General features: G+C 40.6%; 1 protein-coding gene across 4 annotated transcripts; it reads left to right on the forward strand.

Annotated features, from left to right (window-relative positions):
• Window positions 1-470: 470 nt before the first annotated feature.
• Window positions 471-23,093, forward strand: ZNF711 (zinc finger protein 711). 4 transcript variants are annotated; one of them, XM_032227550.1, is made up of 9 exons: window positions 472-1,367; window positions 5,796-5,897; window positions 6,774-7,304; window positions 13,218-13,376; window positions 14,660-14,806; window positions 16,193-16,330; window positions 17,945-17,992; window positions 18,448-18,591; window positions 20,207-23,093. In XM_032227550.1, the coding sequence occupies exons 2-9, from the start codon at window positions 5,813-5,815 to the stop codon at window positions 21,382-21,384; spliced, it is 2,430 nt and encodes an 809-aa protein (XP_032083441.1). In that variant the 5' UTR covers window positions 472-1,367; window positions 5,796-5,812; the 3' UTR covers window positions 21,385-23,093. The 4 variants fall into 4 exon arrangements, with proteins under 4 accessions (XP_032083442.1, XP_032083441.1, XP_032083440.1 ...); XM_032227549.1 differs by having other exon boundaries at window positions 472-1,359; XM_032227551.1 differs by lacking the exon at window positions 17,945-17,992 and having other exon boundaries at window positions 471-1,359.
• The last annotated feature ends 992 nt before the right edge of the window (window positions 23,094-24,085 follow it).

Raw genomic sequence — 24,085 nt, forward strand, 5'->3', positions numbered from 1 at the left:
TCTTCTTTCAATAGACTCTTTATCTCAAGTGCTGACATCTGCTGTGGGCTATTAAGGAAAGGGTGGGGGGCTTCCCACAGTATTATTTAAATGTTTGATAGGGTAAATATTGATCATAGCCCATACAAACAAAGCTCTTTGGAGCTTGTCCTCCTCTAAAAAAAATGCCCTAAGAGCAAAAAATTTAAGAAATTCCCGAGTATGCCTTTCACTGTTATTCTCTCTTTAGCAGCATCAAAAACTTTAGCAGTGTGTGTGTGATGCCCGTTGCTCTTCATAAATTTGGAATGCAGAAAGACAAAAGGGCATCCTATGTTAAAGATGCAGGAGGAGCTTTGTTCTGTGCTCCTGCAAAACTTTTTTTTTTCTTCACCCTTCCTGAGACTTGATGGGAATATTAGAAAATGCAATCCAGTCCCCTTTCATGTACCTAGCAAAAGATTGCAAATCTTGCTATTTGTGGAGTAATGCGTAGGTGAATTTTAACCTTTTTTTAAAGGCCCGTTTAAAATGTTGGCCGTTATGAATTTTGAGGGCTGTTGTTGAGTTTTGCTCCTGTAAAGGAAACCCAGGCAAATGTCTATTTGCATTGGTCGGTAGAAACAAAACGTTCACAAACAAAACTGGCACTTTATTGGTACGTTTCATTGCAAGAATAACAGGAATCCGATAAGAGAGCAGGGATTGTTAGAAGATAAAGGTTAATACGTTGGACTTCGGCCACTTCTTTTATAAAAAAAATAACTCATTAAAATCGAGGGGAAAAGAAAATTATGGTAACATTGCAACGACACATTTTTCTGCGCATTTCTGAAGTCTGCCCTCCCACCCCGGGGAAATGGTCTTGACGTGAGACGCTACCCGTAGAATCGCCCGTTTGGTTGGTTTCTCGTGCGCCGCCCTCCCGCCTTTTTCCCCCTCTGGGTGTTTTTCGCTCCTGGCTTTTGTTCGCCCGCTTTCCTTTCTCCTCCCCGCCCCCACCCTTCGACTCAGGGAAAGATGCGGGCGCCGCGGAGCTTCACTCGCCTCCGCGCGCATGCTCCCTCGAAGGAAAAGTGGAGGGGGGGAGAAAAGCAACCCAGGGGGACGACGCGCCTGGGTGACGTGTTCCGGCGGCGGCTGTTCGCGAGGACGGCGCAGGGGGGAAAACAGGGAGGGGGGGCAAGAGGGAGCGCGCGCGGGCGAGGGAGAAGGCCGCGCGCGCTCCCGCCCGCCTGCCGTTTCCTAGCCCGAGTCTGTGATTGGTGCAGGCCTCGGACCTGGCGGACCTCGAATGCCAGGCCCCGAAAACTGGCAGGCGAGGCGGCCGAGCGTCCTCCGGCCTACACCCCCGCTCGGGCCCGAGCCCGCCCGGCGAAGGTGAGGAGGTGAGGGGGGGAAACGGGGGCGGCCCATCCGCCGGTCGCTGCGAGGCGTGTCTTCTAAGGAAGCGCCACAGAGAGACGGAAAGGCGAGGCGTTGTCGGGAGGGACGGCCGCCAGGCCGCATAGGCCCCGGCCCAGGCCGCGCCCCGAGGCCTACTCCAGGCCTCAATGGCGGCCGGCTGTTTTCTCCTCTTCTAAGGACGGGGTTTCTTTTTACCTCGGCCCAGGCGCCGCTCGTCCCCTCCCTGGCGGCTCGCCGAGACGTTTTGGGCGCCTCCGCTGCTGCCTTGGCTGGCCCCGGCTTCAGAGCGGGCCAGAAAATGGCGGCGCGTAAAATGGCGGCCGACAACGGCCGCAGCCACCGCCCCCCCCCCCCCAATCGCCTTCCCCAATGTCGCCGCCGCAACCCCGCCTCTCCCGGCTACGAAAAAACCCACCCCCCCTCCTCTACGCCGCCCCCCAATCCGTTCCCACCCCCTTTGCGCCCCCCCCTCTCCGTCCCGTCCCCTTTCCTCCAGACAGGCGAGGGCGGAAAGCCTCAGCGGGAGAATTAGACCCGCTCGGGCCTCCCCTCAGCGCCTCAGCCGTCTCCAAAGCTAGGAGGGGGAAGTGCCTGTCTGGCTCCGGCCGGCCCGCTCGCTGCTTCCTTGCCCTCCCTTCCTTCCCTCTCTCTCTTTCCCTCAGCCGCGCCACAACCGCCCCGGGGAAGGATGGGTACAACCCCACCCCTTTTTGCCCGACTCGGGCTGCAAAGCGCCGCTTTTTTTTGTTTGCTCATCACGGACGCTGATTGGAAGAGGAGGGTGGCGTTGGAGCGCGCGCCCTCCCGCTCGACTCCTTCCCCCTCCTCTTGAAGCGTTCGCGCGCGCGGGGAGTGTGGTTGATAGAGCGCTGATGGCGCGTGCGCGCGCACTAGCGGGAGGGGGGGAAGAGAGGTCCGCATGACGCAGGCGCGGGCCCGAACGTTCTCTTTGTATCGCGAGCTCCCCCCCTCCCTCCAAAGGAGTCCCCAGCCCGTTTCTTTCTGCCTCCCCCCCACGTGCAGATGCCAGCCAGATGTTCGGCGGCTGGGCTTGTTCTATCCGACGCGGGCTTGAAGTGGCCCTTCTCCCGGGGTTCCGTTTCCTCAGTCGCTTCCTAGAGGGGGAAATAACCCTGAAACCAGCGCTCCCCCTCCCCCCGTGCATGGCTTAAGGCTTCTCCCAGAGCCCCGGTTTTTGAACGCGGAAAAAAAAAGATCGTCGTTTCCCCAATCCGGGGCAGCCAAAGGTGTCCCGTCCCCCCCCCCCCCCCAAAGAGGCCAAACTGGGTTTTTCTTTGAAGACGTTTCGCTTCTCATCCAAGAAGCTTCTTCAGCTCTGACTGGATGGTGGGGAATGGACTACCATGACCTGCATGACTAAGAATCTCTACAGACTTTTAGCTATACAATTTGGGGTGAAGACCCTTTGAATGGTGTGGGAGTAGGCATGGATTTCGGGGGGGGGGGGAAATTGCAGACTACAGGAACCAGGAGCACTACTCGGGTGACCCTGAGAACACAGATAAACCTCCAAGTGCTTCAACGACCCCCGAAAAGACCAGCTGTCTTCAAGGAGTATTAATCCTTCCCATTCCCCACCATCCAGTCAGAGCTGAAGAAGCTTCTTGGATGAGAAGCGAGACGTCTTCAAAGAAAAACCCAGTTTGTCCACAGTTACCTCTTGAAAAAGCACCTTTGGGACAACCATGACCTGGATGACTGAGAATCTCCATAGTGAATCCACTTTTCCAGCCCTCCACGTCCCTTCCTGGCGTATCTTGTCCCAGGAAGGAGGAAGTGCTTGGAATCTGTTTGAAAGGGCAAAGCATCCAGTTAAGACGGTAGTTGCAAGGAAGGCAGATTCCCTGATCCCTTCTCCCCCAGGGGAGGGGAATAACTAGGGCATTCATGGTGAACCTTTTTGGCGCTGAGTGCTCAAATCAGAACGTGCACGTGTGCGCACATGCACCAGAGCTCTAGAAACCCGAAGACCAGCTGACTGGTGCTCATGTGCACGCCGGCCAGTTTTTACGGCGCATATGAAGACCAACTGACTGGCGTGCATTTGCACGGTGGAAACCAGAAGAGCAGCTGGCGACGGCACGCATACCCAAAGAGAGGGCTCTGTGTGCCACCTCTGGCATGCATGACATAGGTTCGGGTCTAGAGAGATTCTCAATCATCCAGATCATGATTGTCCCAAAGGTGTCTCCCCCCCCCCAAAGGTTACTGGACTTTGGGGTCCCTCCCCCCTTGAAAAGTTTTGCTTCTCAATCAAGAAGCTTTTTTCAGTTCTAACTCCAATTCTTCAGTTAGAAGTGAAGAAGCTTCCTAGATGAGAAGCAAAACGTTTTTTCAAAGGAGAATAGAATAGATACCTTTATTGTCACTTTGAATGTACACTAATTAGCATACATAAAAATGAAATTTTGTTGCATACCGTTCTCAGAAAGTCACCACCTCCAACATACATTACATGAACATGACTAAATAAATACATAAATAAATACAAAATTATGTATATACCCATATACATGGCACACCGAAGGAAGGAAGGAAGGAAGGAAGGAAGGAAGGGGAAGAAAAGAAAATAAGTCCAGTTGCCTTTTGAAAAAAGCACACTTGGGATCCCCCCCCCCCAAAAAAAAAGGTGAATAAATCTTTTGAGTCGACTACACTAGGGGTGTAATTGACAGGGAGGGGTATATTGGGCTGATTTTTTTCACTTATTTTTCAGGATGTGTTTTGGAGTATTTAAACTTCATTAAAAAGTATGGAGCAATGGTATAGAGTGCAGTGCTGTTAAGCAGGATTGGGCAAAGAGACCCTGAGCGGCAATTCCATGCTGACCAGACCTGACTTAGAGGCCAATTGTTGACAGCCTTACCTAGTTACCCCCTTTTTTAAAAAAAAAATCTGCGATGGGAAGACATCAGAAAATAGTCATAGGTGCAAAAGTCCTTTTTGAAAGTTCAGAGCTCTCTAACTGTGAGGATGCTGTCTCACCCAGTCAGGCATTTCATAGACTTTATAGAAACTTGTCTCCCTTCAGTTAATTATGTGCTGTTACAAAATTTTAATACCTTGATGTAGGGAGAAATTTTGGCTGTGAACATCACTCTCAAGACTGTTTGCCAGTGCCAAAGTCAATCTATATGTCTAGGTCAGTGTTTTTCAACCACTGTGCTGCGGCACACTAGTGTGCCGTGACATAGTGTAAGGTGTGCAAAAACACTTTATATATAGTCAATATAGGCACAGAGTTAAATTTTTTTAACATTTTCTAATGGTGGTGTGCCTCGTGATTTTTTTCATGAAAAAAGTGTGCCTTTGCACAAAAAAGGTTGAAAAACACTGGTCTAGGTAAATAGAGTGGTACTAGATAACGAGAGTCACTCTGTTTAGAAAAGGAAATACCCCTGAAATGATGACCCAATGAATCTCGTTATCTAGTACCACTCTATTTACCTAGACATATAGATTGACTTTGGCACTGGCAAACAGTCTTGAGACCCAGGAAGTACCGTATTTTTCAGCGTGTAAGACGTACCTTTTTCCCTCAAAAAAAAGGGTGGAAATCTGGGTGCATCTTATACACCGAATACAGCATTTTTGACCTATCGAAACCATGCCCCTTCACCAAAATGACAGTGCATAGCCTTATGGAGACTTTCAGAGACCTCCTGAGGGCTGGGGAGGGTAGAAACGAGCATAAAATGGTCCATTTTTGCTTGTTTTTGCCCCGCAGCCTCCAGGAGCGCCCTACAAGTCTCTCAAAGCTCTGCGTGCCTTTTTTTTTTTTTTTTTTTTGCAAAACTAGGCAGGCAGAGAGTTTGGGAGGCCTGCAGAGTGCAAAAACTTTTTTTAAAAAAAATTCACCTCTTCAAAACCATGGTGTGTCTTATACTCCGGTGCGTCTTATATTCCAAAAAATCCTTACATATGTGCCTCAGTAATAAAAAAGAGGCCTTTTGCTGTTATGTTCTCAAAAAAACAGAATTTGGGGTTTAATTTTCAATGTGAATAACAGTTATTACATAAAAATCTTTTAACATATAAAAATATCAGGTGATTTAGGCTTCAATCTTACATTCACTTAACAGGAAGTAAGCCCCTTTATTTTTAGGATTTAATTATAAATCATTTTACAACATATTAATACATGTTTTGAATACATTAATTGCCTAATTTGCAAATAAGTTAATTTAAAGAGTAGCCAGATCTACTGTCATATCCTTTAATTGTTCTGCTAATTTTCACTTCTGATTTAGACTTTTGGTAACTATGGAGAGCAGAAAGTTCCTGCAATGTGTTTACGTTACATTTGCACAGAACAAAACAATTTAATAAAGATACTTCATATAATGTTAGTATAAATAGTAATAATATCTGTATAATTCTCTTTTCAGTTTGTGAATGAGACTCAATGATTATGGATCCAGGTGGTGGAAGTCTTGGTTTGCAGACACAGGAATCCAAAATGCCTCACACAATGATTATGCAGGATTTTGGTAAAAACCATACTATACTAACCCAAAATTATTATTATTATTATTATTAGTTAAACTATTTTCTTTTCAGGTGCATTGTATTTGTAAATGAATAATCTGCAACAAGGATGCCAAAATTGGTATGGGGGGTATGGATTTTTTAAATCTTTGGACGAGCTTATGGGGCTGACTTCCTACTGCCTCTCCAAGGCTGCACTCTGGTTAGCTGCATACTTCAGTTGCTTACGAAGAAAACCACATTTGGATGTGGAGGGTGTATAATGCCCACTAATGAAATCATTCCTTTGAATTTGATGATAAGGTGACCAAATATTTTAAATAATACCATTGTATTAAATTTCTGAAATCAGGTGAATTGGAATACACTTGGCACTAGAAGGCCGCTAACCTTCTAGGTGAGGCGCGGTGGCGCAGTGGTTAGAATGCAGTACTGCAGGCTATTTCTGCTGACTGCCGGCTGCCTGCAATTTGGCAGCTCGAATCTCACCAGGCTCAAGGTTGACTCGGCCTTCCAGCCATCTGAGGTGGATAAAATGAGGACCCAAATTGTTGGGGGCAAAAGGCTGACTCTGTAAAACTGCTTAGAGAGGACTGTGAAGCACTGTAAAGTCAGTGCTATTGCTAATACCAATATTTAAAATGCTCAGTCTTAGCCTGCAGACCTGGTATTTCCTCGCAGACTCATTGAATGCCAACAATTATTGTAATGATTGCATCTAGCTGCAGAATTCTGTTTAAAGTTGATAATAAATATACTGGAAAGATGGAGAGTAATTTGGATGCACGTACAGCATTCATTAGCTCCTTAGGAATATCTAATGTTTCAATCTTGAAAACAAGTATTAATATGCTTCCTCGTACATTATTGTTTCCTAGTGGCTGGAATGGCTGGTACTGCTCATATTGATGGAGATCACATTGTGGTGTCAGTCCCTGAAGCTGTACTGGTTTCAGATGTGGTCACAGATGATGGGATCACCCTTGATCATGGCTTGGCAGCTGAAGTTGTCCAAGGACCTGATATCATAACTGAAACTGACGTTGTGACAGAAGGCGTGATAGTACCTGAATCTGTCCTGGAAGCGGATGTCGCTATTGAAGAAGCATTAGATACCAGTGATCACGTTTTAACTTCCGATTTAATCACCGAAACTGTTAGAGTGCCTGATCAGGTTTTCGTGGCTGATCTTGTTACGGGTCCTGATGGACACTTGGAACATGTGGTGCAAGATTCGGTATCGGGACCTGATTCCCCCACAATGGTATCCGAAGAAGTTCTTGTGACAAATTCAGATACCGAAACTGTGATTCAAGCAGCCGGCACCGTTCCCGGATCCACAGTTACCATCAAGACTGAGGATGATGACGATAGCAAGAGCACATCTGAAGACTATTTAATGATATCTTGTAAGTGAAGTAAAGATATATAAAATTACCTACTCAGACTAGAAGTGACTTGATCATGAGAGATGTAATTGTGTAGAAGTACTGCGTTTGGTCGCTTGGTTTCGTATCAAGGAAGACATTGTAAATGAGTTAACAGAAACAAGCTGGTAAAAGAAATGAAGAGGAAATTGGAAATGTTTAGGCTTTTAAACAATTCTAAGCTTGTATATATTGTCTCAGCTGACAATAATGGGTGTAACTCGTCCTTGGACTGATTGCTTGTATCAGTTTCCACTTGAATTTCTTTTTTTCAATCCTTAATTATAGTTTACAAGTTAAGTTTGTAATATTACAACAACAAAAACTATAGTTGAAAGTTGGCCACAAAAGTAACTGTGGTTGACATTAAAATAGCTAACTATGTTTCATGCTAAAAAGGGAAGAATGTCATGGAGGGCAGATGAAAAAAGAGCCATCAAATCTCTCTACTTTGGTTAAAATCAACACACAAATTATTTTCATATTATTTCACCATTTTAGGGTTAAATATGGTCTACAAACAAAAATATTTCTATATTAAAGAATGAAAATTGTGACTAATTCCAGCAAAATATTTCATTCTGCTTGATCAGTCTACCAGCCCTACATGTTTAATTGTTTTGTATTTTATAGAAGTAGCTATTTTACATATTACATAGAAATTACTTTTCTCCTAAAAGTGAAGTGTTGTAAATAACACTAATTTGTCACACTGATGAAGATTTGCTTTTCACTTCAGTCAAAAGAGTTCATTGTAAGGACATATAATATTCTTCATACCCGTGAAAGAGTGAAAGCTTTGTACATTTGTCTCATGACTAATTCAGTCGCCTTTGAAGTAAAAAGAATATTTTTTTTCCAAATAAAATAAAACTTATTTCAAAAGAAAGGTCCATGTTTAAAAGATTACATTTTTTAAAACTCGTTACCTAAAGGGTTGGAGTGAAAGATCCTGGGAATCCCTTCTAGCTCTGCAATTTTGCAATTTTATGGTCTAGGATTTATAGTGACCGTCGGCAAGAATTCAGGAAAAATAGAGATTTAGTGTGTGGGGGGAGGGGGAAATCACACAAAACATAAAATGCCCTCCTTTGTTTTTGTTTTTCAGGTTTGTGATGTTCAGGCACCCACAATGGATTGCTAGCTTTTGAGCCATAGGATGATACTGCATGCACATGCTGGTGATCCTATACCCACTACAGAGCCACCCTGGAGCTGTCCTTTAGGGATAAGGTAATATTCCACTGCCACCTCCTTTTAAGAGTCTGTTAACAGTACAGTATAGCAGGGGTGGGCAACTTTTTCTTGACAATGAGCCATTTCCCCTCCTTTGCTAACTGGCTTGATCTTGCCTGCACCCAATTGGATCCCACTGCCTTCAATCATGTCAGTAGCACAGTTGGGCAAAGGTGGTGGAGTATTTTGCTACCAGTCCAGGGCACAAGAGTTAACAGTGCGGCTTACGGCCACTCTGCACTGCAGCTCAGCAGAAATGGGCCCTAAAATGAGCGGTTGCACCACATTTGACACGTTGGCCAAAAGTTATTCACCCCTGCAATACAGCATTGCATAGTCTGCTACAACTATAAGTAAAATCCTATTCTGTTCCCTTCTTGAGAAAGCAATTAGGAAAGTCAGTTTTTTTTAAATAAAATAAAATAAAATTGCACAGCTGTAAACTTTGGCATGTATCTCATGGTTTTATGGTGGGTGTGATATCACCAGCATAGTGCATGCTGAGACACCACATGAATGGGAAGCTGGCAATCCACAGTGAATCTGAACATCTCATACCTGGAAACAGCTGAGAGAGGTAAGTTAGAGGTGGTTAAGACTTCCTTATAATTTTTCTTTGTCAATGGATATCCCTTACTATTTCTGCACAAAAATTATTCCTTACAATTGCCTGGGTAATCATAATAATAGATCATTAATAATCAAAAGAAATAATTGGGTTTAAAAAATGTTCAAGTTTATGTGCGGTCAGAAAATAATCTTCTGGAATTATGATTTGGTTAAGAATGAATGTGCAGTTAAATATTTTTTAAAACGTTCTGTAGATTTACAAAAAAGGACACGGTGGCTCAGTGGTTAAGACGCTGAGCTTGTTGATCAGAAAGGTCAGCAGTTTGATGGTTCAAATTCCTAGTGCCACGTAACGGAGTAAGCGCCCGATACTTGTCCCAGCTTCTGCCAACCTAGCAGTTCGAAAGCATGTAAAAAAAAAATGCAAGTAGAAAAATAGGGACCACATTACTGGGAAGGTAACAGCGTTCTGTGTGTCTTCGGTGTTTAGTCATGCAAGCCACATGACCACGGAGATGTCTTCGGACAGCTCTGGCTCTTCAGTTTTGAAATGGAGATGAGCACTGCCCCCTAGAGTCGGGAAGGACTAGCACATATGTGCAGGGGGAACCTTTATTTTTATAGGTTTACAATTCTTATGTTGAAGTCTGTAAACCGCCTTTTGGGTTTTCTTTAACAGCAAGTTGTTAAATCAAGGTGGGAAAATTCATTGATGTATGAGTTATGGGTCCAGCAGTTTAGCTTGTATGTATTTAATTCTGGAATCCCTTGAATAAATGGTGCATGATGTTAATAAATAAAAATAAAATATGTCGTTAGCTTATGTCTAACAGATATCAACTTAGAAATTAAAGATACAGTGCATTTCAATATTCATATATTAAAGCATTATTGACACGCGATGTGTTTCCAATAATTTATAACCATTTTTATTTGCAGCTTCTCTCCCAGTACTATATAGCATTTCTTCCAACATATTTTTTCCAACATTTCCCTATGTCCCTATGGGTTATATGCATTATTTATAAAAAGTAAACTTTCAGCAGTGATCAGATAGGGTAATTCTAGAAAATATATTTCCGTCCATGTTTTATCCATAGTTATGAGAAAAATGGGTCCTAGCTAAAATCAAATTGAAATCGTTGCATTTTGATAAATTGCCTTAGCGTTATGTTCCTTCTGTATTGAGAACTTTCATTGTTAAAGAATTGTATTTAGCAAATATTCTTTAGTGCAAGACATGCCTGAAGACTTGAAATGCTAGATTATCCATTCCAATACTTCTGCTGGTGCCTTTTTAGGCATGACATTAATTATATTTTACCGATAAGCTTTGGAAAAATGTGTTTTAGGAGGTAAGATTTTCTCCGTACATTAAGTACTGCAGTTTATACTACTAATGTATGTTAGCTGTAGGTTTTATTTTGGTTGGGAATCATTAGGGTCTTTATTAACATAAGGATTATTCTTTCTAATAAGCCGGAATTTGAAACTAGGGTTTATAATTAGTGTATGCAACTTGACTTCTCAAAATAATGGTAAGGGGGAATTTAAACAGAGTTGCAATGTTAATTTTTCCCATTCTTTTCAGTTTTGTTAATTTGGTAAATAAAAGACACTGAGGGCTTTATTTAACTGTCACTGGCACATCTTACAAATCTTAAAAAGAACTTGTTTTCTTTTATTCTTAGGAATGGAATTAAAGCAGTGACCATGAATTTGCACAATTGGTTTATTGTTATTCAAACAGGATGTATAGAAAAAACATTCTAAAACCTTGGAAGAAGGAAACTATCACAATACAATAGAGAAATCATTTCCATTTCCTTCATAGGTTTATGTTTATTATTTTTCTTTCTCATTTTTTTTACTACATCTTCATGAATCTAGTAAATGCTTCACTGTTTGGTCTGAAATCCTTTTTATTAGGCCAGCAGCATTGGCACTTCCCTATCCAATGTTGCATAGATTAGTTACAACTTTCCAAATGCTTCTCTGCACTCTTTATTTTTAAAGGAAAATAAACAAAAATGTAACATTTCAAAGGCAAGAATTGACTCCATATTAAAAAGAGCGCTTTGTAGCAATCCATTCTTAAATATTTTGACTGGGCAGTATGCAAAAAAGTACTTGAAACTTTTTGATGTCTACTTCACAATGGAATTTGGTGTGACTCTTCCCACTCTCCTGAGTATGAATGTGAATTAGAGAAGATATTTAAGCCAAACTGGCAGGAAAGTGTTCTCTGTATATATGTTTGTATGTGTGTGCGCGCACACACACACACATAAAAAAGTCAGCAAGAGCCACAGAAAAACTATACCAAGCTTTCAGAGGTAGAGAAGTATTTGAAAGATCCCCTTCTCCGTGCTAGCAACATAAGCCCTTCCTTCTGTCGGCACATACTGACACATCCCAAAAGCAAATCACTGCTCCCAAAGTTGTGAATTAGCTCTCCTATTAAAATAGCGGGTTTGTTATCTGTATATAAATCTACTAAATAGTCCAACATATCCCTATAATTTCAATATGCAACCTCTTTGTGTTCTTAATGTTGTCTGTCTGCAAACTGATAGATAGGAAAGGAAGGGAAGAAGGAAGATTCTTGGCCTCTGTGAAATAGCTTTTTGCAAATTCAGATATGGAGGTTGCTTGGGCCAAATGACTTGAATTTTATTAGCTTTTGTTTTTCTAAAATTCATTAAGAAACATCAGCAACACCAAGTTCGGTCATACAAGTTGAATTTCGCCATGGTTAACAGTAGCGATACTGATAACTCTCGTTTAAAAATTCAGTGATTAGCTTTTTGATTTCTATTTAGTTTTCTTTTCAGTAGTTCCAGCATTGTTCTGACCGATTCACAGCCTTCTGAAACACAGGTTCATCAATGGCATCTAAAACTGCAGCAGTTTTAGCAGGTTATCATTAAATGGCACCTAGCACAGGCAATATGGGCACATGTAAAGCATATAAAATTTGTATAAATGCAAGAAATTACATTGAATCTTTGCTTGCTTCTCCCTGAAATAATTGACACCTATAAAAGAGCTCAGCATCCAGCTGACTATTGCAACTGTAAAACAATTTCTTTCATCCGGCTTCCAGCAAAGTAAATGATATTAAATTTCCTTAAGATAAATCATGTGAGTCTTGTAGTATTGTCAATGGTGCTAAAAGGAAACTATTCTTGACTATGACCATAGAAGAGTCTAAAATAGTTATGAAGTAAAGACTAGGCCCAAAGCATGCTTCCTTTCTCCTATATAAGACATTCTCCCCCTCCCAAGAATTTACTTTGGTACCTTCAATTTATTTCTGGATCATTTTGAAACAAAGAGATCCTATTGGAAATTGATTAACATGCTTTAACTGAGAAAGAACTCTGCCCATAAATTAAACTTAGTATATAAACCTAATTCTGATTAATGGACAGGGAAGGCTTTTCATGCAAGGAAGAAATATGAAAGAGATTGGGTAAATTTATTGCTTTCTGACTCCCCACCCCCATGAAAATAGACCTGTCATCAATTCATTCACAGTTTCACTATTCTACATCAGTCATAACTTCATCTGGTAGAGTACCTCCTTATGGAAAGGAAGCGATATGTGTGAATAAATGCTATCTATCACTTTATTGAAAATGTTGAAGGTCTTTCAAAGATCAAACCAAGATGATTTTCCTTTTTAAAAAAAAAATGATAACATGGGTATCCCTCCCATCTTATACCTTCTAAAATGCAAAATAGACCAATTAAATGCAAAATATGCATGCAATGCAAAATACCATGCCTTATTTAATTGCTTAATCAGATATTGTAATATTAATGATATATTTCTACACCACACGTAAGGATTCTTTCCGATGGTGAAATTAATTATTTTGATTTACTAAAATAATAAATTATCAACTTACAGCGGATTTATTTATACCATGTACAGTCTTCAGAAATTAAAACAAATGCAGAGTGATTGGTGTGCATGCCAGCAGCCAGGTTGTTATTTCAATAAATGAGCTAAAATTCTCAGAACATGTTGTTTTGCTTCACATTCTGCTTCAAACTTAACTTCAGTTCTTATTTATTTTTTAGTGGATGATGTTGGGGAAAAATTAGACCACATTGGAAACACTCCTCTAAAAATCAGCACTGAGGTTTCACATGGTGATGTATCTAAAGATGATGGGTTTGGCTCTGAAGTTATTAAAGTTTACATTTTTAAAGCCGAAGCGGAGGATGATGTTGAAATAGGTATGTATCTTAAACTTAGGTTTATGAATCAGTCCATCCATCAATCAATCAATCTGTTTGTGTGTGTGTGTGTGTTTGTGTGTGTATAAATGGCTCTGTGTGTGTGTGTGTGTGTGTGTGTATTCCAGCATAATTCTGGCACTCCTCAAGCAATTTCAACCAAACTTGGTACACAGATGACTTACTCTCTGGAAATAAATACTGTGTGGGTAAGACACCCCTAACACACACACAACCCGGTGTGTGTGTTCTGTTACAATACAGCCTGTTGTGCCTTCAAATGGCTTCTACTGTACAGCACAGTGGAGTTGCCATGGTAATGGCTTCACAGTACTCCAAAAGGGGGCTCCCTCTGATAAGGGGAAAAATCCAACATTAGAAATAATGTTTGGTCCGGACATTTGTGAATGTCTAATACAGGATTGGGATAAACAAATACAAGCAGCATGACAGATTTAAACACATGGCAGGAAGGAAAAATAAAGATAGGCTTGGGAAGCCTCTAGAACAGGGATGTCAAACTTAAGGCCCAGGGGCTGGATCTGGCCTGTGGGGTGCTTAGATCTGGCCCATGGGCCCACTCTGAAAACAGCAAAGGACCAGCCCTTGGTGCTCTGCCACTGAAAAGGGAGCTCAGGGAGACTGCATGCAGCTCTCCTGAGTTCTGTTTTCACTGGCAGAGGGCTGCAGGAGGCCGGCATGGTCGAAAACGGAGCCCGGGAGGATTGTTGTGGCCTCTCGGGCTCCCAATGGAGTCCCGGAGAGCGAACATGGCTGAAAATGGAGCCTCAATGAATGATATTGAGTTGATCACTTCCACCCTGGCCATGTTCCCCCCCCCCCCGGTCCCCCTGATGCTGCCCTCAATGAAATCGAGTTTGACATCCCTGCTCTAAAAGGAGATGATGGGAGAGGTCATTTCATATAGTTTAAAATCTGTGGGCCAGCTTTTAGTTTGAGTGCCTGCCTCCTTTCAAATGGTTTGAAGGACTCTTTAATTGAACTGGAATCATTACAAAGAATGATTTAGTTTATGAAAATTAGCAGACAGATTTTATTTAATACTAACTGCTAACCCGGCATTGCTATCTTTATTTTTCCTTCCTGCCATGTGTTTAAATCTGTCATGCTGCTTACAGATTAAGATCATGCTGTTGTATTTATCTGTTGGCCCTAAAAATGTGTTGACTTCCATTATGCCCCAAACACAGAAGAATAGCAAGCTTTTACTGTCCTTATTCAAATTCTACCACGTGAAATATCATTTTTTTTTTCTATTCAAGGGGGAACAGAGATTGTAACAGAGAGTGACTTTCACAATGGACACTCTGTTGCTGGAGTTCTAGAGCAAGGCAGTGTTGGCAGAGTCCAGCGAGAGAAGATGGTTTATATGGCTGTTAAAGATTCCTCCCAAGAGGATGAAGATATCAGTAAGGACCACTTTTTTGTGTGTGCTGTTACTAAGTAAATAATAATGTAATTTCTAGAAGGTCTCTCGGTTACTAAATGATTGTTCTGAGTTCCAGAAGATTAACAAGACAACAAGTTTTCTCCTCTTTGCCACCTGTGTAATTACTCAGGTCACAAATTTTGCACGTAGAAAGAGTTATGTGGACTTTTACACAAGTTTTAATCAAGCAATTGCAAAAGCCATTGTCTCATTGCTGACTTTGATCTGTTTGAATGCATGACTGGCAGAAAATAATACATCTCTTGACATTTACGGGAACTGCTGGCAATGCCAGATAGATTTTTCAAAGTGTCTGAAAAGAAGTATTTAGTTCTACATGTACCAATGATAATACTTTTATGAATGCTTCCCCAGTTGTCAGTGTTCACTGTTTTTATTTTCCTTTTATAATTTACCTTAAGCTATGTTAATGTCTAAATATCAATAATCTCTGACAATAGTTTGCATATTTTACTTGCCTGTTCGGTATTTAAAATATGTTGAAGCCAGTGAGAAGCAAGATAAGAACATAACACAAGTACCAAGATATTAAAAAGCATTGTCTGTAATTTTAATTTCTTTTTCAAAAAATTACCACCCATATTTAAAATTAAATATCTAAACCGTGTGATTGTTTCCATTACATATTTTACTTCAGCCATGTACTTAACTAGATAGATTAGCTAGCCAGTAGCCAAATTATTGGCTTACATTACACTATTGTAAAGTGTAACTTAGATAATTAACGGCTTTTAGTATAGTGAGTGCTATAAAAATATTTTTAAATGCATAATTTAATTATATGGTTGTGAGTGAATTAAAAATCACTTTGTTATGGTGCTTTTCTACTTAGGAATTATGCTTAACTTCTGCAATATAAAAGCACAATGTAATTTTAAGCAGATTTGTTTAAAGGTATTTTTGGTGGGTTTTTTTAAAATATGCGTACAACAGAAGTTGTTTCAGAACACTTTTATATTGTGATTTATTCCATACAAATCCAGATAGCGGGTTTAAAGTAGAAGTTAATTGAGCAAGAATAAAGTAATTACATCATCATCATCATTTTAGCCCTTGACTATCCACTGCAGGATGAAGGCCTCTTCTGAATTTTTCCAACCAATACAGTCCTGAGCTTTCTTTTGCAAATTGGGCCCACAATACTTGCTGATGTCGTCGTTCCATCTTGTTTTAAGGGTTAGGGCAGATTTCAAACTAAGTTATGCTGGTTGGAGAATTCTGGGAGTTGAAGTCCACAAGTCCTAAAGTTGCCAAGTTTGGAGACCCCTGGGTTAGGGGTTAGGGTTATGAAAAGTAGTTACATAAACAGAATAATCCATTTCGCCTCCTTTCAAATCACATCTAGGCTGTGCTGAAATAGCAGATGAAGTTTACATGGAAGTAATTGTTGGTGAAGAGGAAGCCTCCTCACTTCCCGATGCACAGCTTGAAGATGCTGGTGTGAATAAAACGTTTGTTCCAGTTGCCTGGGCTGCTGCTTATGGTAAGATGTTACTTTTTTCTTTAACTCAATCCCTTCTCATCATTCTATTTACTACTTCTAGAGCAGCAACCTTAAACACTCAAAAGAGCCACAACGGTCCTAATCAGAAGCCCTCCATTCAATTCTGGAGCCGACCGGAAGTCCAGTTTCCCCACCATAGAGTCTCCTAGCATGGCGTCCTTTTTCCTCTACCTATCCTAACCGAAAGCCCTATCAATTGTAGAGCTGACCGGAAAAACCCACCTGTTGCCATAGTTTCCTCCTGGCGTGCTCTGTTTCCCCCCCCCCCCAAAAAAACCGTAAGCTTCTCTCAAAATTGTGGTGCCGACTGGCGACAGGGAGCCGCAGCAGAAGGATGAAAGAGCCACATGCAGCTCCAGAGCCGTGGGTTGCTGACTCCTGTTCTAGAACCTTGCTCATGTTGTGGAGGGTTGGTTTCTCCCCCCCCCCCCCCCCCCCCCAATTTCATTCCACCTGAAGTCAAGTCTCCTTCGAGTCAAACTTGACCTTTGGTGACTGAGAGAAGATTTCTGAAATGACATCTTCCAGTTGACTGCTTGGTATTAGAAAATAAGGTCTGATTTTGTTCAAACCACCCATTTGGTTACGCACATTTAAATGTTCTAAATATAACTTCAGAAAGTTATTAATTCCCCAATTTCTTTTGAATCCTGGGACTTTCTCTTTTCTGTTTTCATATCAAATAATAAAAGCAGCTGACCTTACCTGCTATAATTACAGTGTCATCTAAATAAAAGAGGCTTGGAATGCAGAATATTGCCTATTAATTAATCCAAAAGTATTGTCAGATATCCTGGGAGCTCTGTCAGAGTCCGTCATGCTGGTTGTGTGGGTCAGTGCATATGTATGCGTGTTTGTGTGTGTGTACTTGTGTGTACAGTATGAAAAAGAAGATGAAGGTTGTTAGGCAGGTTTGTTTAGTTGTTTAGTTACCTAACACATATTTTTCACGATACTATAAACAGAACATCTGAAGGCCAATTGCTGCTGTTTCGTCTGCCTGGCATAATTATATCCACAGCATAAAATGGGTTCTTGGACATCAAAGTGTATCTGTATTTTTTTCCCCCTTGGAAGCAACAGATAGCAAACCTTAGTTTTTAAATATAAGATACATGATTGTGTTTTGATTTTGTATGGCACTCTTTGGAATCCTTACAAAGAAAGTTTTGGCAATTAATTACTCCTTGTTTCTCAACTATAGTCTTTCAACTATTTTACAGTAATAGCGCACAAACTGTTAGCTGTGTGCAAACCCTCTTGTTTTTCTCCTGGATCAAGGAGATCCAGTCAGCCATTGCAAGGACAGTCTTCTGAACTGGAGGGCTTGTGGTGTTCTCATTAAATCGAGGCCCATTTGGGGGTTGAGCTGCATCCAGAACACCAGAAACTACTTTTGGTCGCGCTCCCCCCCCCCCCCCCTTAAAAATGAAGAAAAAACTAGCTTCAGAAAACTTCTGGAGGAGCATGCTCCAGAAGAGAAACAAAATGTAATGTAATTAAGTTCTTGGGAATGTTCCATTCCCAGAATGATAGATATTGCACATCCCCCACTGTTTGTGAATTAAATCACTAAACTGCTTATTTCTCTAGGGGATGATAGAAGACTTCCTAGGAAATATGAAGACTGTCAAACACCAGGTGAGAAGATGAAGAATTGTTCCATGCTTAGTGTAAATATTGCTCCTTTTGCTGTACAACACAGAGCAGTCTATGTCTTTTAGAATAACTCAGAGTTAAAATTGAAAAGGGGGGAATATTAATACATAGAGATGCTACTTGAATATAGCTATCGAGAGGGACAACCATGGGTGCCACTATATCAGGTTAATAAATATGGGAACAATGAGTAAAATACTTATTTTCCTTCATCTGAGAAAATTTCCGAAATTCAGCACAAATATAAACAATGATACACTGTTGCTTCGTATATGATGCATTAAAGAGAAGTTTGAAGGCATTCTGGGGTTCTGTCATCATAAAATAGAATCCTTTCACACATCAAAGGCTCTACAAATGCTTTCTGCTTTAGTTTTGTAAATCAGGTATTTTAAAGCTCTTAACTTGCAACATTCTGATGTTATCTTTCATTCCAGGAACAAACTTAGATGCACGATTGGAGAACAAGAATGGTAACACAACTCAGTATCTCCAAATCTGTGACAGTATTAATACGAACAGATTGCTTAAGCAGAAGACCAAGAAAAGGAGAAGAGGTGAAGCGCGCCAATGGCAAACAGGTAAAACAACCTTCTAGAAAGTTATTATCCAATTAAATATAGCTTTTCACATAGCTAACCTTTCTACTTCTGTCAGGATTTTTTTGGCAAAAAACAATAGTCTTTTTTTTTGTACAGTCTCTCAATCACTTCCTATTATCTTCTTCCCAGCAAATTTTGAAACTACTTGGTGTAATCTACCACCAATTGTTTTGGGTAAAATCAAGTTTTCTCGTTGTGAGACACCCTGTCCATTTCTTTGAGGACATAACCTATTAATTAACATGTGTGCTTTGATTACAAGGCCATATTTTTCTCCTTCATGTTTTTCCCCTAGACTTTTAACCACCTTGCTTGATGAGACGTTCTTAAAAACTTGAAAGGGTACAATTTTATTGGCCAAACAAAAGTGTTTCAAAATGGTTTTTGAATTTAAGTCAGAGCGGATTTCTTATATGATACTTTTTCACTTGGTAAGCCTGTAATAGCCGCTATCTGCCTGATAAGTTAAAATAGGAAAAAGGATGGATTGAAAATGACAAAGAGGCAATTCATTTGTCTTCTCCTGTTTTCTACAAGCAGCCATCATTAAATTATATTTAATATCTATTCTTGATAGCATAAATAGAATGCTAAATAAACCTGAGCTTTTCAAACAGTTTATTTAGGAGCAAATTATGTTGCCGGTGAAATAACGAAACATACATTTTCTAATACCTATATGGCATGTGCACAGCTCAATAGAAATTATCACCTTATTATGGAAAACACATTACATATTGAATAGAGGGTGTATAACCTTTAGATCATAAATAGTTAATTATATTTATTAATGTGTGGAAAAAAGATGTTAGTCAAGAGACGTGCCCATTTTTGAATGTTTAATGAATCCAGCAGCATCTACAGATAGGGTTGAAGCAGGCAAGATCGCAGTCATAGTATCACAATTCACACAGATGTTGCACCATGTCAAAAGGTTGCGGCTTTGACCATGATCCTCTGACTGCTGTCATACTTCTTTTGATCCTTCACGAAGCTCCCCAATCGAGTTAAAAATTTTGTATGTCAGATTTTGGGGTAAATACATTATGTTCATTGTAGAATTGGGAAAGAGTGTAAATAACCATTCAGTTATAGAAAATTAATGTGATTAAAGAAGATAGATAAACTAATACTTGTTTTGGGAAAACTAGAAAACTTAATTGTTGATTTGAAATAATAGATCTTAATTCTTTAAATTTTACTTTTTAAAAGTTTGTCCTGCAATACAAACTATAGATTATTTTAGAGGATTAGAACTGGGAATATGCTGAATTGCTTAGCGGAGTGAGTGTCTAGGTACATTTGCAATATTTATAGAACTATAGCTTAAAAAGTGACTTTACTCTTAGTGTATTGTCAATTTTTATAAGGATTTTGATTGTCACTTTTTGCAGACTAATACATATTTTTCCTGGAAATAAGGTTTCATTTAATTCAACAAAATGTTTACGTCTGAGTAGTTCTATCGTGTGTTGGTTTGCATTGTTAGCTATTGAAAGATTTGCTTTCTTTTCTGTTGCTATTGCATTCTGTGTAATTTTACAATAACCTTTACATAATTTATTTCATAATTCTTTCTGTTTATTTGACCCAGCTGTTATAATAGGTCCCGACGGACAGCCCTTGACAGTCTACCCTTGTCACATATGTGGGAAAAAATTCAAGTCCAGGGGATTCTTGAAAAGGCATATGAAAAACCACCCAGATCACATGATTAAAAAGAAATACCAGTGCACAGACTGTGATTTCACAACCAACAAAAAAGTCAGCTTCCACAATCACCTGGAAAGCCATAAGCTGATCAACAAAGGGGACAAAACGCACGAGTTCACCGAGTACACCAGGCGCTACCGAGAAGCCAGCCCTTTGAGCTCCAACAAGCTCATCTTGCGCGATAAAGAACCCAAACTCTACAAGTGCAAATATTGTGACTACGAAACCGCGGAGCAAGGCCTGCTGAACAGGCACCTGCTTGCGGTTCACAGCAAGAACTTCCCCCACGTTTGCGTGGAGTGCGGGAAAGGCTTCCGCCACCCTTCGGAGCTGAAAAAACACATGCGGACCCACACGGGGGAGAAGCCTTACCAGTGCCAGCATTGCGTCTTCCGATGTGCCGATCAGTCCAACCTGAAGACGCACATCAAAACCAAGCACGGGACGGACCTGCCCTTCAAATGCGAACACTGCCCGCAGGCCTTCCCCGATGAGAAGGAACTGCAGCAGCACACGGAACTCTTTCAGGGGCACAAGACGCACCAGTGCCCGCACTGCGACCACAAGAGCACCAACTCCAGCGACCTGAAGCGGCACATCATCTCCGTTCACACGAAGGACTTCCCTCACAAATGCGAGGTCTGCGAGAAAGGTTTCCACCGTCCCTCGGAGCTCAAAAAGCACAGCGAGAGCCACAAGGGGAAAAAGATTCACCAGTGTCGGCACTGCGATTTTAAGACTTCCGACCCTTTTGTACTCAGTGGGCACATCCTCTCCGTTCACACCAAGGACCTGCCTTTTAAATGCAAACGGTGTAAGAGGGGATTCCGGCAGCAGATGGAACTCAAGAAGCACATGAAGACGCACAGTGGGAGGAAAGTCTATCAGTGTCAGTATTGCGAGTACAGCACGACGGACGCCTCGGGCTTCAAGCGGCACGTCATATCGATACACACAAAGGACTACCCTCATAGGTGCGAGTATTGTAAAAAAGGCTTCCGGAGACCTTCGGAGAAAAACCAACACATCATGAGGCATCACAAAGAGTCCCTCATGTAGCATCGGGCGCTGCGGGAAGACAATGTGATAGATAGGGGAAGGAAACTCTCATGAACTGTTTCTCCTGGTTTCAAAGCTTGATCTTAAACCATAACTTTGCATTCTTTGTATTAAAAGTCTTTTAAAAAAAAGTATTACGGTCGACTGGGTATCTCATAGCCCTATGATTGTTGCTTATAGGAACCTAACGAGCACTATAAATGCGGAGAGATGAATGTTTTGAAGAAGCTGCAGAGACCTTGAATGTCTTCTGTTAATTAGAAAGCGTTACACGTTATGAAGCGAAAGAAATATTAAGTCCATTCCCGTAACTCTTTATATCAATAACGCCATTTGTCACCTTAACGAAAACCAGAAGTTCTTTCAAAGTGTTTTTTGCTGGAACAAATTATACCACACGCAGTTTCGAACAGTGAAGTTAGATAGAAGTCAGTCATGTAGTCCTTACATTTTTTTTTTAAATGAAAGAAAATTGTGCTGGGACATAGTATTCGAGAAATGGGTCAAATTTTAAGATCTGTCCTTTTTTTCCTTTTGTTTTTTATTTTAAAGCAATCATAACATTTCATACGTAAACCTTTTAGTTTTCCTCCCTTTTGTCGTTGAATGAGCAATTTCCAAAGTTTTCTTTCAGAGCTGCTAACCTTTTTTACTACAGGATATCGTGTTGAAAAATACAGCATTATGTTTTCCGAGATCAAAAGTTTGGTGCTAGGGACCGAGAACATGTATGTACATAATTTCCCTTTTTACCTGAAACTACAGCTGAATGTTTAATACGGCACATGTATTACGATGACAAGTAACTTTTGACCAATGTTATTTTTTTAAAAAAGAAGTTAAAAAAAAACCCTGATAGATGCAGTTATGGGGCACTGCTTTTTTCTTGTGATTTCACAACCGTCTTTAAGAGAGAGTATCAAGGTAGAAAGACACCAGCTGTTGGAAAATCCTAGAGAATCTTTCAAAAGCAGTGTTTCTAGTGAGTCAGCATCCATGGCCCTGACTTGCTATTAATCTTTATTTTTTAAACGAAATCATTATAGAAACGAAAATTGCACCTTTTAAAAGAATTCATACGAAGCGTATACCATACTATAAAACTTGCATTCTCAATCTGTATGGAAGTTATGTATGCAGTATTTAACCCGAACAGTAAGCTGCCACTTGGGGGCAGAAACGGATTTTCAGTTTACAGTGTATACATTTGAAATACGCATCCCTTTAAACAATGCTTTGTGTTAGCATGCTGCAAAAATGCCGCTTAATATAACAAGCTGGTCTAGGGCTATTTAATAATTTTAAAAAAAAAACCCTTCATAAATGTTATACATGCGTGTCCTTTTTTAAATAAAAACGTTTTAAGTTGCTTCATGTTTGCACACAGCTGTTCACATGATAAAATTGTAACTTTTAATTCATTCATGCTACTATATTGTGGTTTTGTGTTTCAGATAATGTTCATACTTTGTTTTTGCACCAGATGAGAATCAGTTCCTTGAGAAATAATTTTTTTATATATATATATTTCCAACCTTCGGAAAGTTAACTTTGGGAAACCATAGGAAACTACTTGTGTTTTATGTGGCTGTATAAATGATGTACACGCTGTAAAATAAGATTGTCACTGTTACGTGGGATTATTATTTTAAAATGTGTTACTCATTGTAATGAGCATACAATAAAATGCATCTCTTGCACTCCAAACTCAAGAACCTTTATATTCCTTTCTGCTGCCAATCAAGTGACACACACTCCTAATTTATGTACTTAAATTTCTCGCTTACTGTGATTATTATGACACAAAAGTACCAGAAAAACCTGTCTTCGGGTTCCTTCCCAATGCAAAAAGTTCCATTTAGTTTCAGTATCATAAAACAATTGTTTCTTCCATCTGCAGTAATTTGAAAAGTTGCAATAGTGATATTTATTTTAAAATGGCAAAAAAAAACACAACCCACTGCAATGGTCTAGTACCATGATGGAGAACCTATTAAACGTGTGCTAGAAATGATAGGCAGAGCTGTTTCTCCGGGCATGCGAGCCTTCGCCCATTGCTCTTCCGGATTCCAGCACATCAGCCAGCTGGTCTTCACACATGCAGGAGTGCCGGAAAACAGAAGAGCTGACACCCGGCACACATGCACGCACATGGCAGCTGGTCTTCTGGTTTCCAGCACATACATGCACACTAGGAAGCTGCTCATCCAGTTTCCAGCATTCATGCGCGCTCCCATTTTGGCACTCTGCCGAAAAGATTCGCCAACACTGGTCTAGTAGAAAAATTCAGTATGTTTCTATACAGGTAATCCTTGACTTAGCACAATTGAGCCCAAAATTTACAATGCTAAGTGAAACATTTTGATTTTTGCCCCATTTTACGACTTTTCTTACTGCTGTTAAGTGAATCATTGCAATAGTTAACACAGGTGTTAACCGAATCTGGCTTCCCTATTGACTTTGGCTTGGCCGAAGGTTGCAAAAGATCACATGACCACCCCCACCACCCCAGGACACTGCAACCGTCATAACTCTGAATTGGTTGCCCAACATCTGAATTTTGATTGTGCGATTATGGGGATGTTGCAACAGATATGTGAAAAGTGGTCATGTCACTTTTTGGGGGTGCCATTGTAACTTTGGTTGCTAAACGTAAGTTGAGGACTACCTAACAATAATAAAGATCATTTTCCAAAATTTC

Source organism: Thamnophis elegans, chromosome 12, assembly GCF_009769535.1.
Source record: "Thamnophis elegans isolate rThaEle1 chromosome 12, rThaEle1.pri, whole genome shotgun sequence".
Taxonomy (NCBI): Eukaryota; Metazoa; Chordata; class Lepidosauria; order Squamata; family Colubridae; genus Thamnophis; species Thamnophis elegans.

Excerpts from the sequence above, each read along its gene's own strand:
- ZNF711 (XM_032227550.1), top strand. The coding sequence starts at position 5,813 with ATGATTATGGATCCAGGTGGTGGAAGTCTTGGTTTGCAGACACAGGAA. Across the intron at positions 5,898-6,773 it reads AATGATTATGCAGGATTTTG|TGGCTGGAATGGCTGGTACT; the intron begins GTAAAAACCATA and ends ATTGTTTCCTAG. Across the intron at positions 13,377-14,659 it reads GGAGGATGATGTTGAAATAG|GGGGAACAGAGATTGTAACA; the intron begins GTATGTATCTTA and ends TTTCTATTCAAG.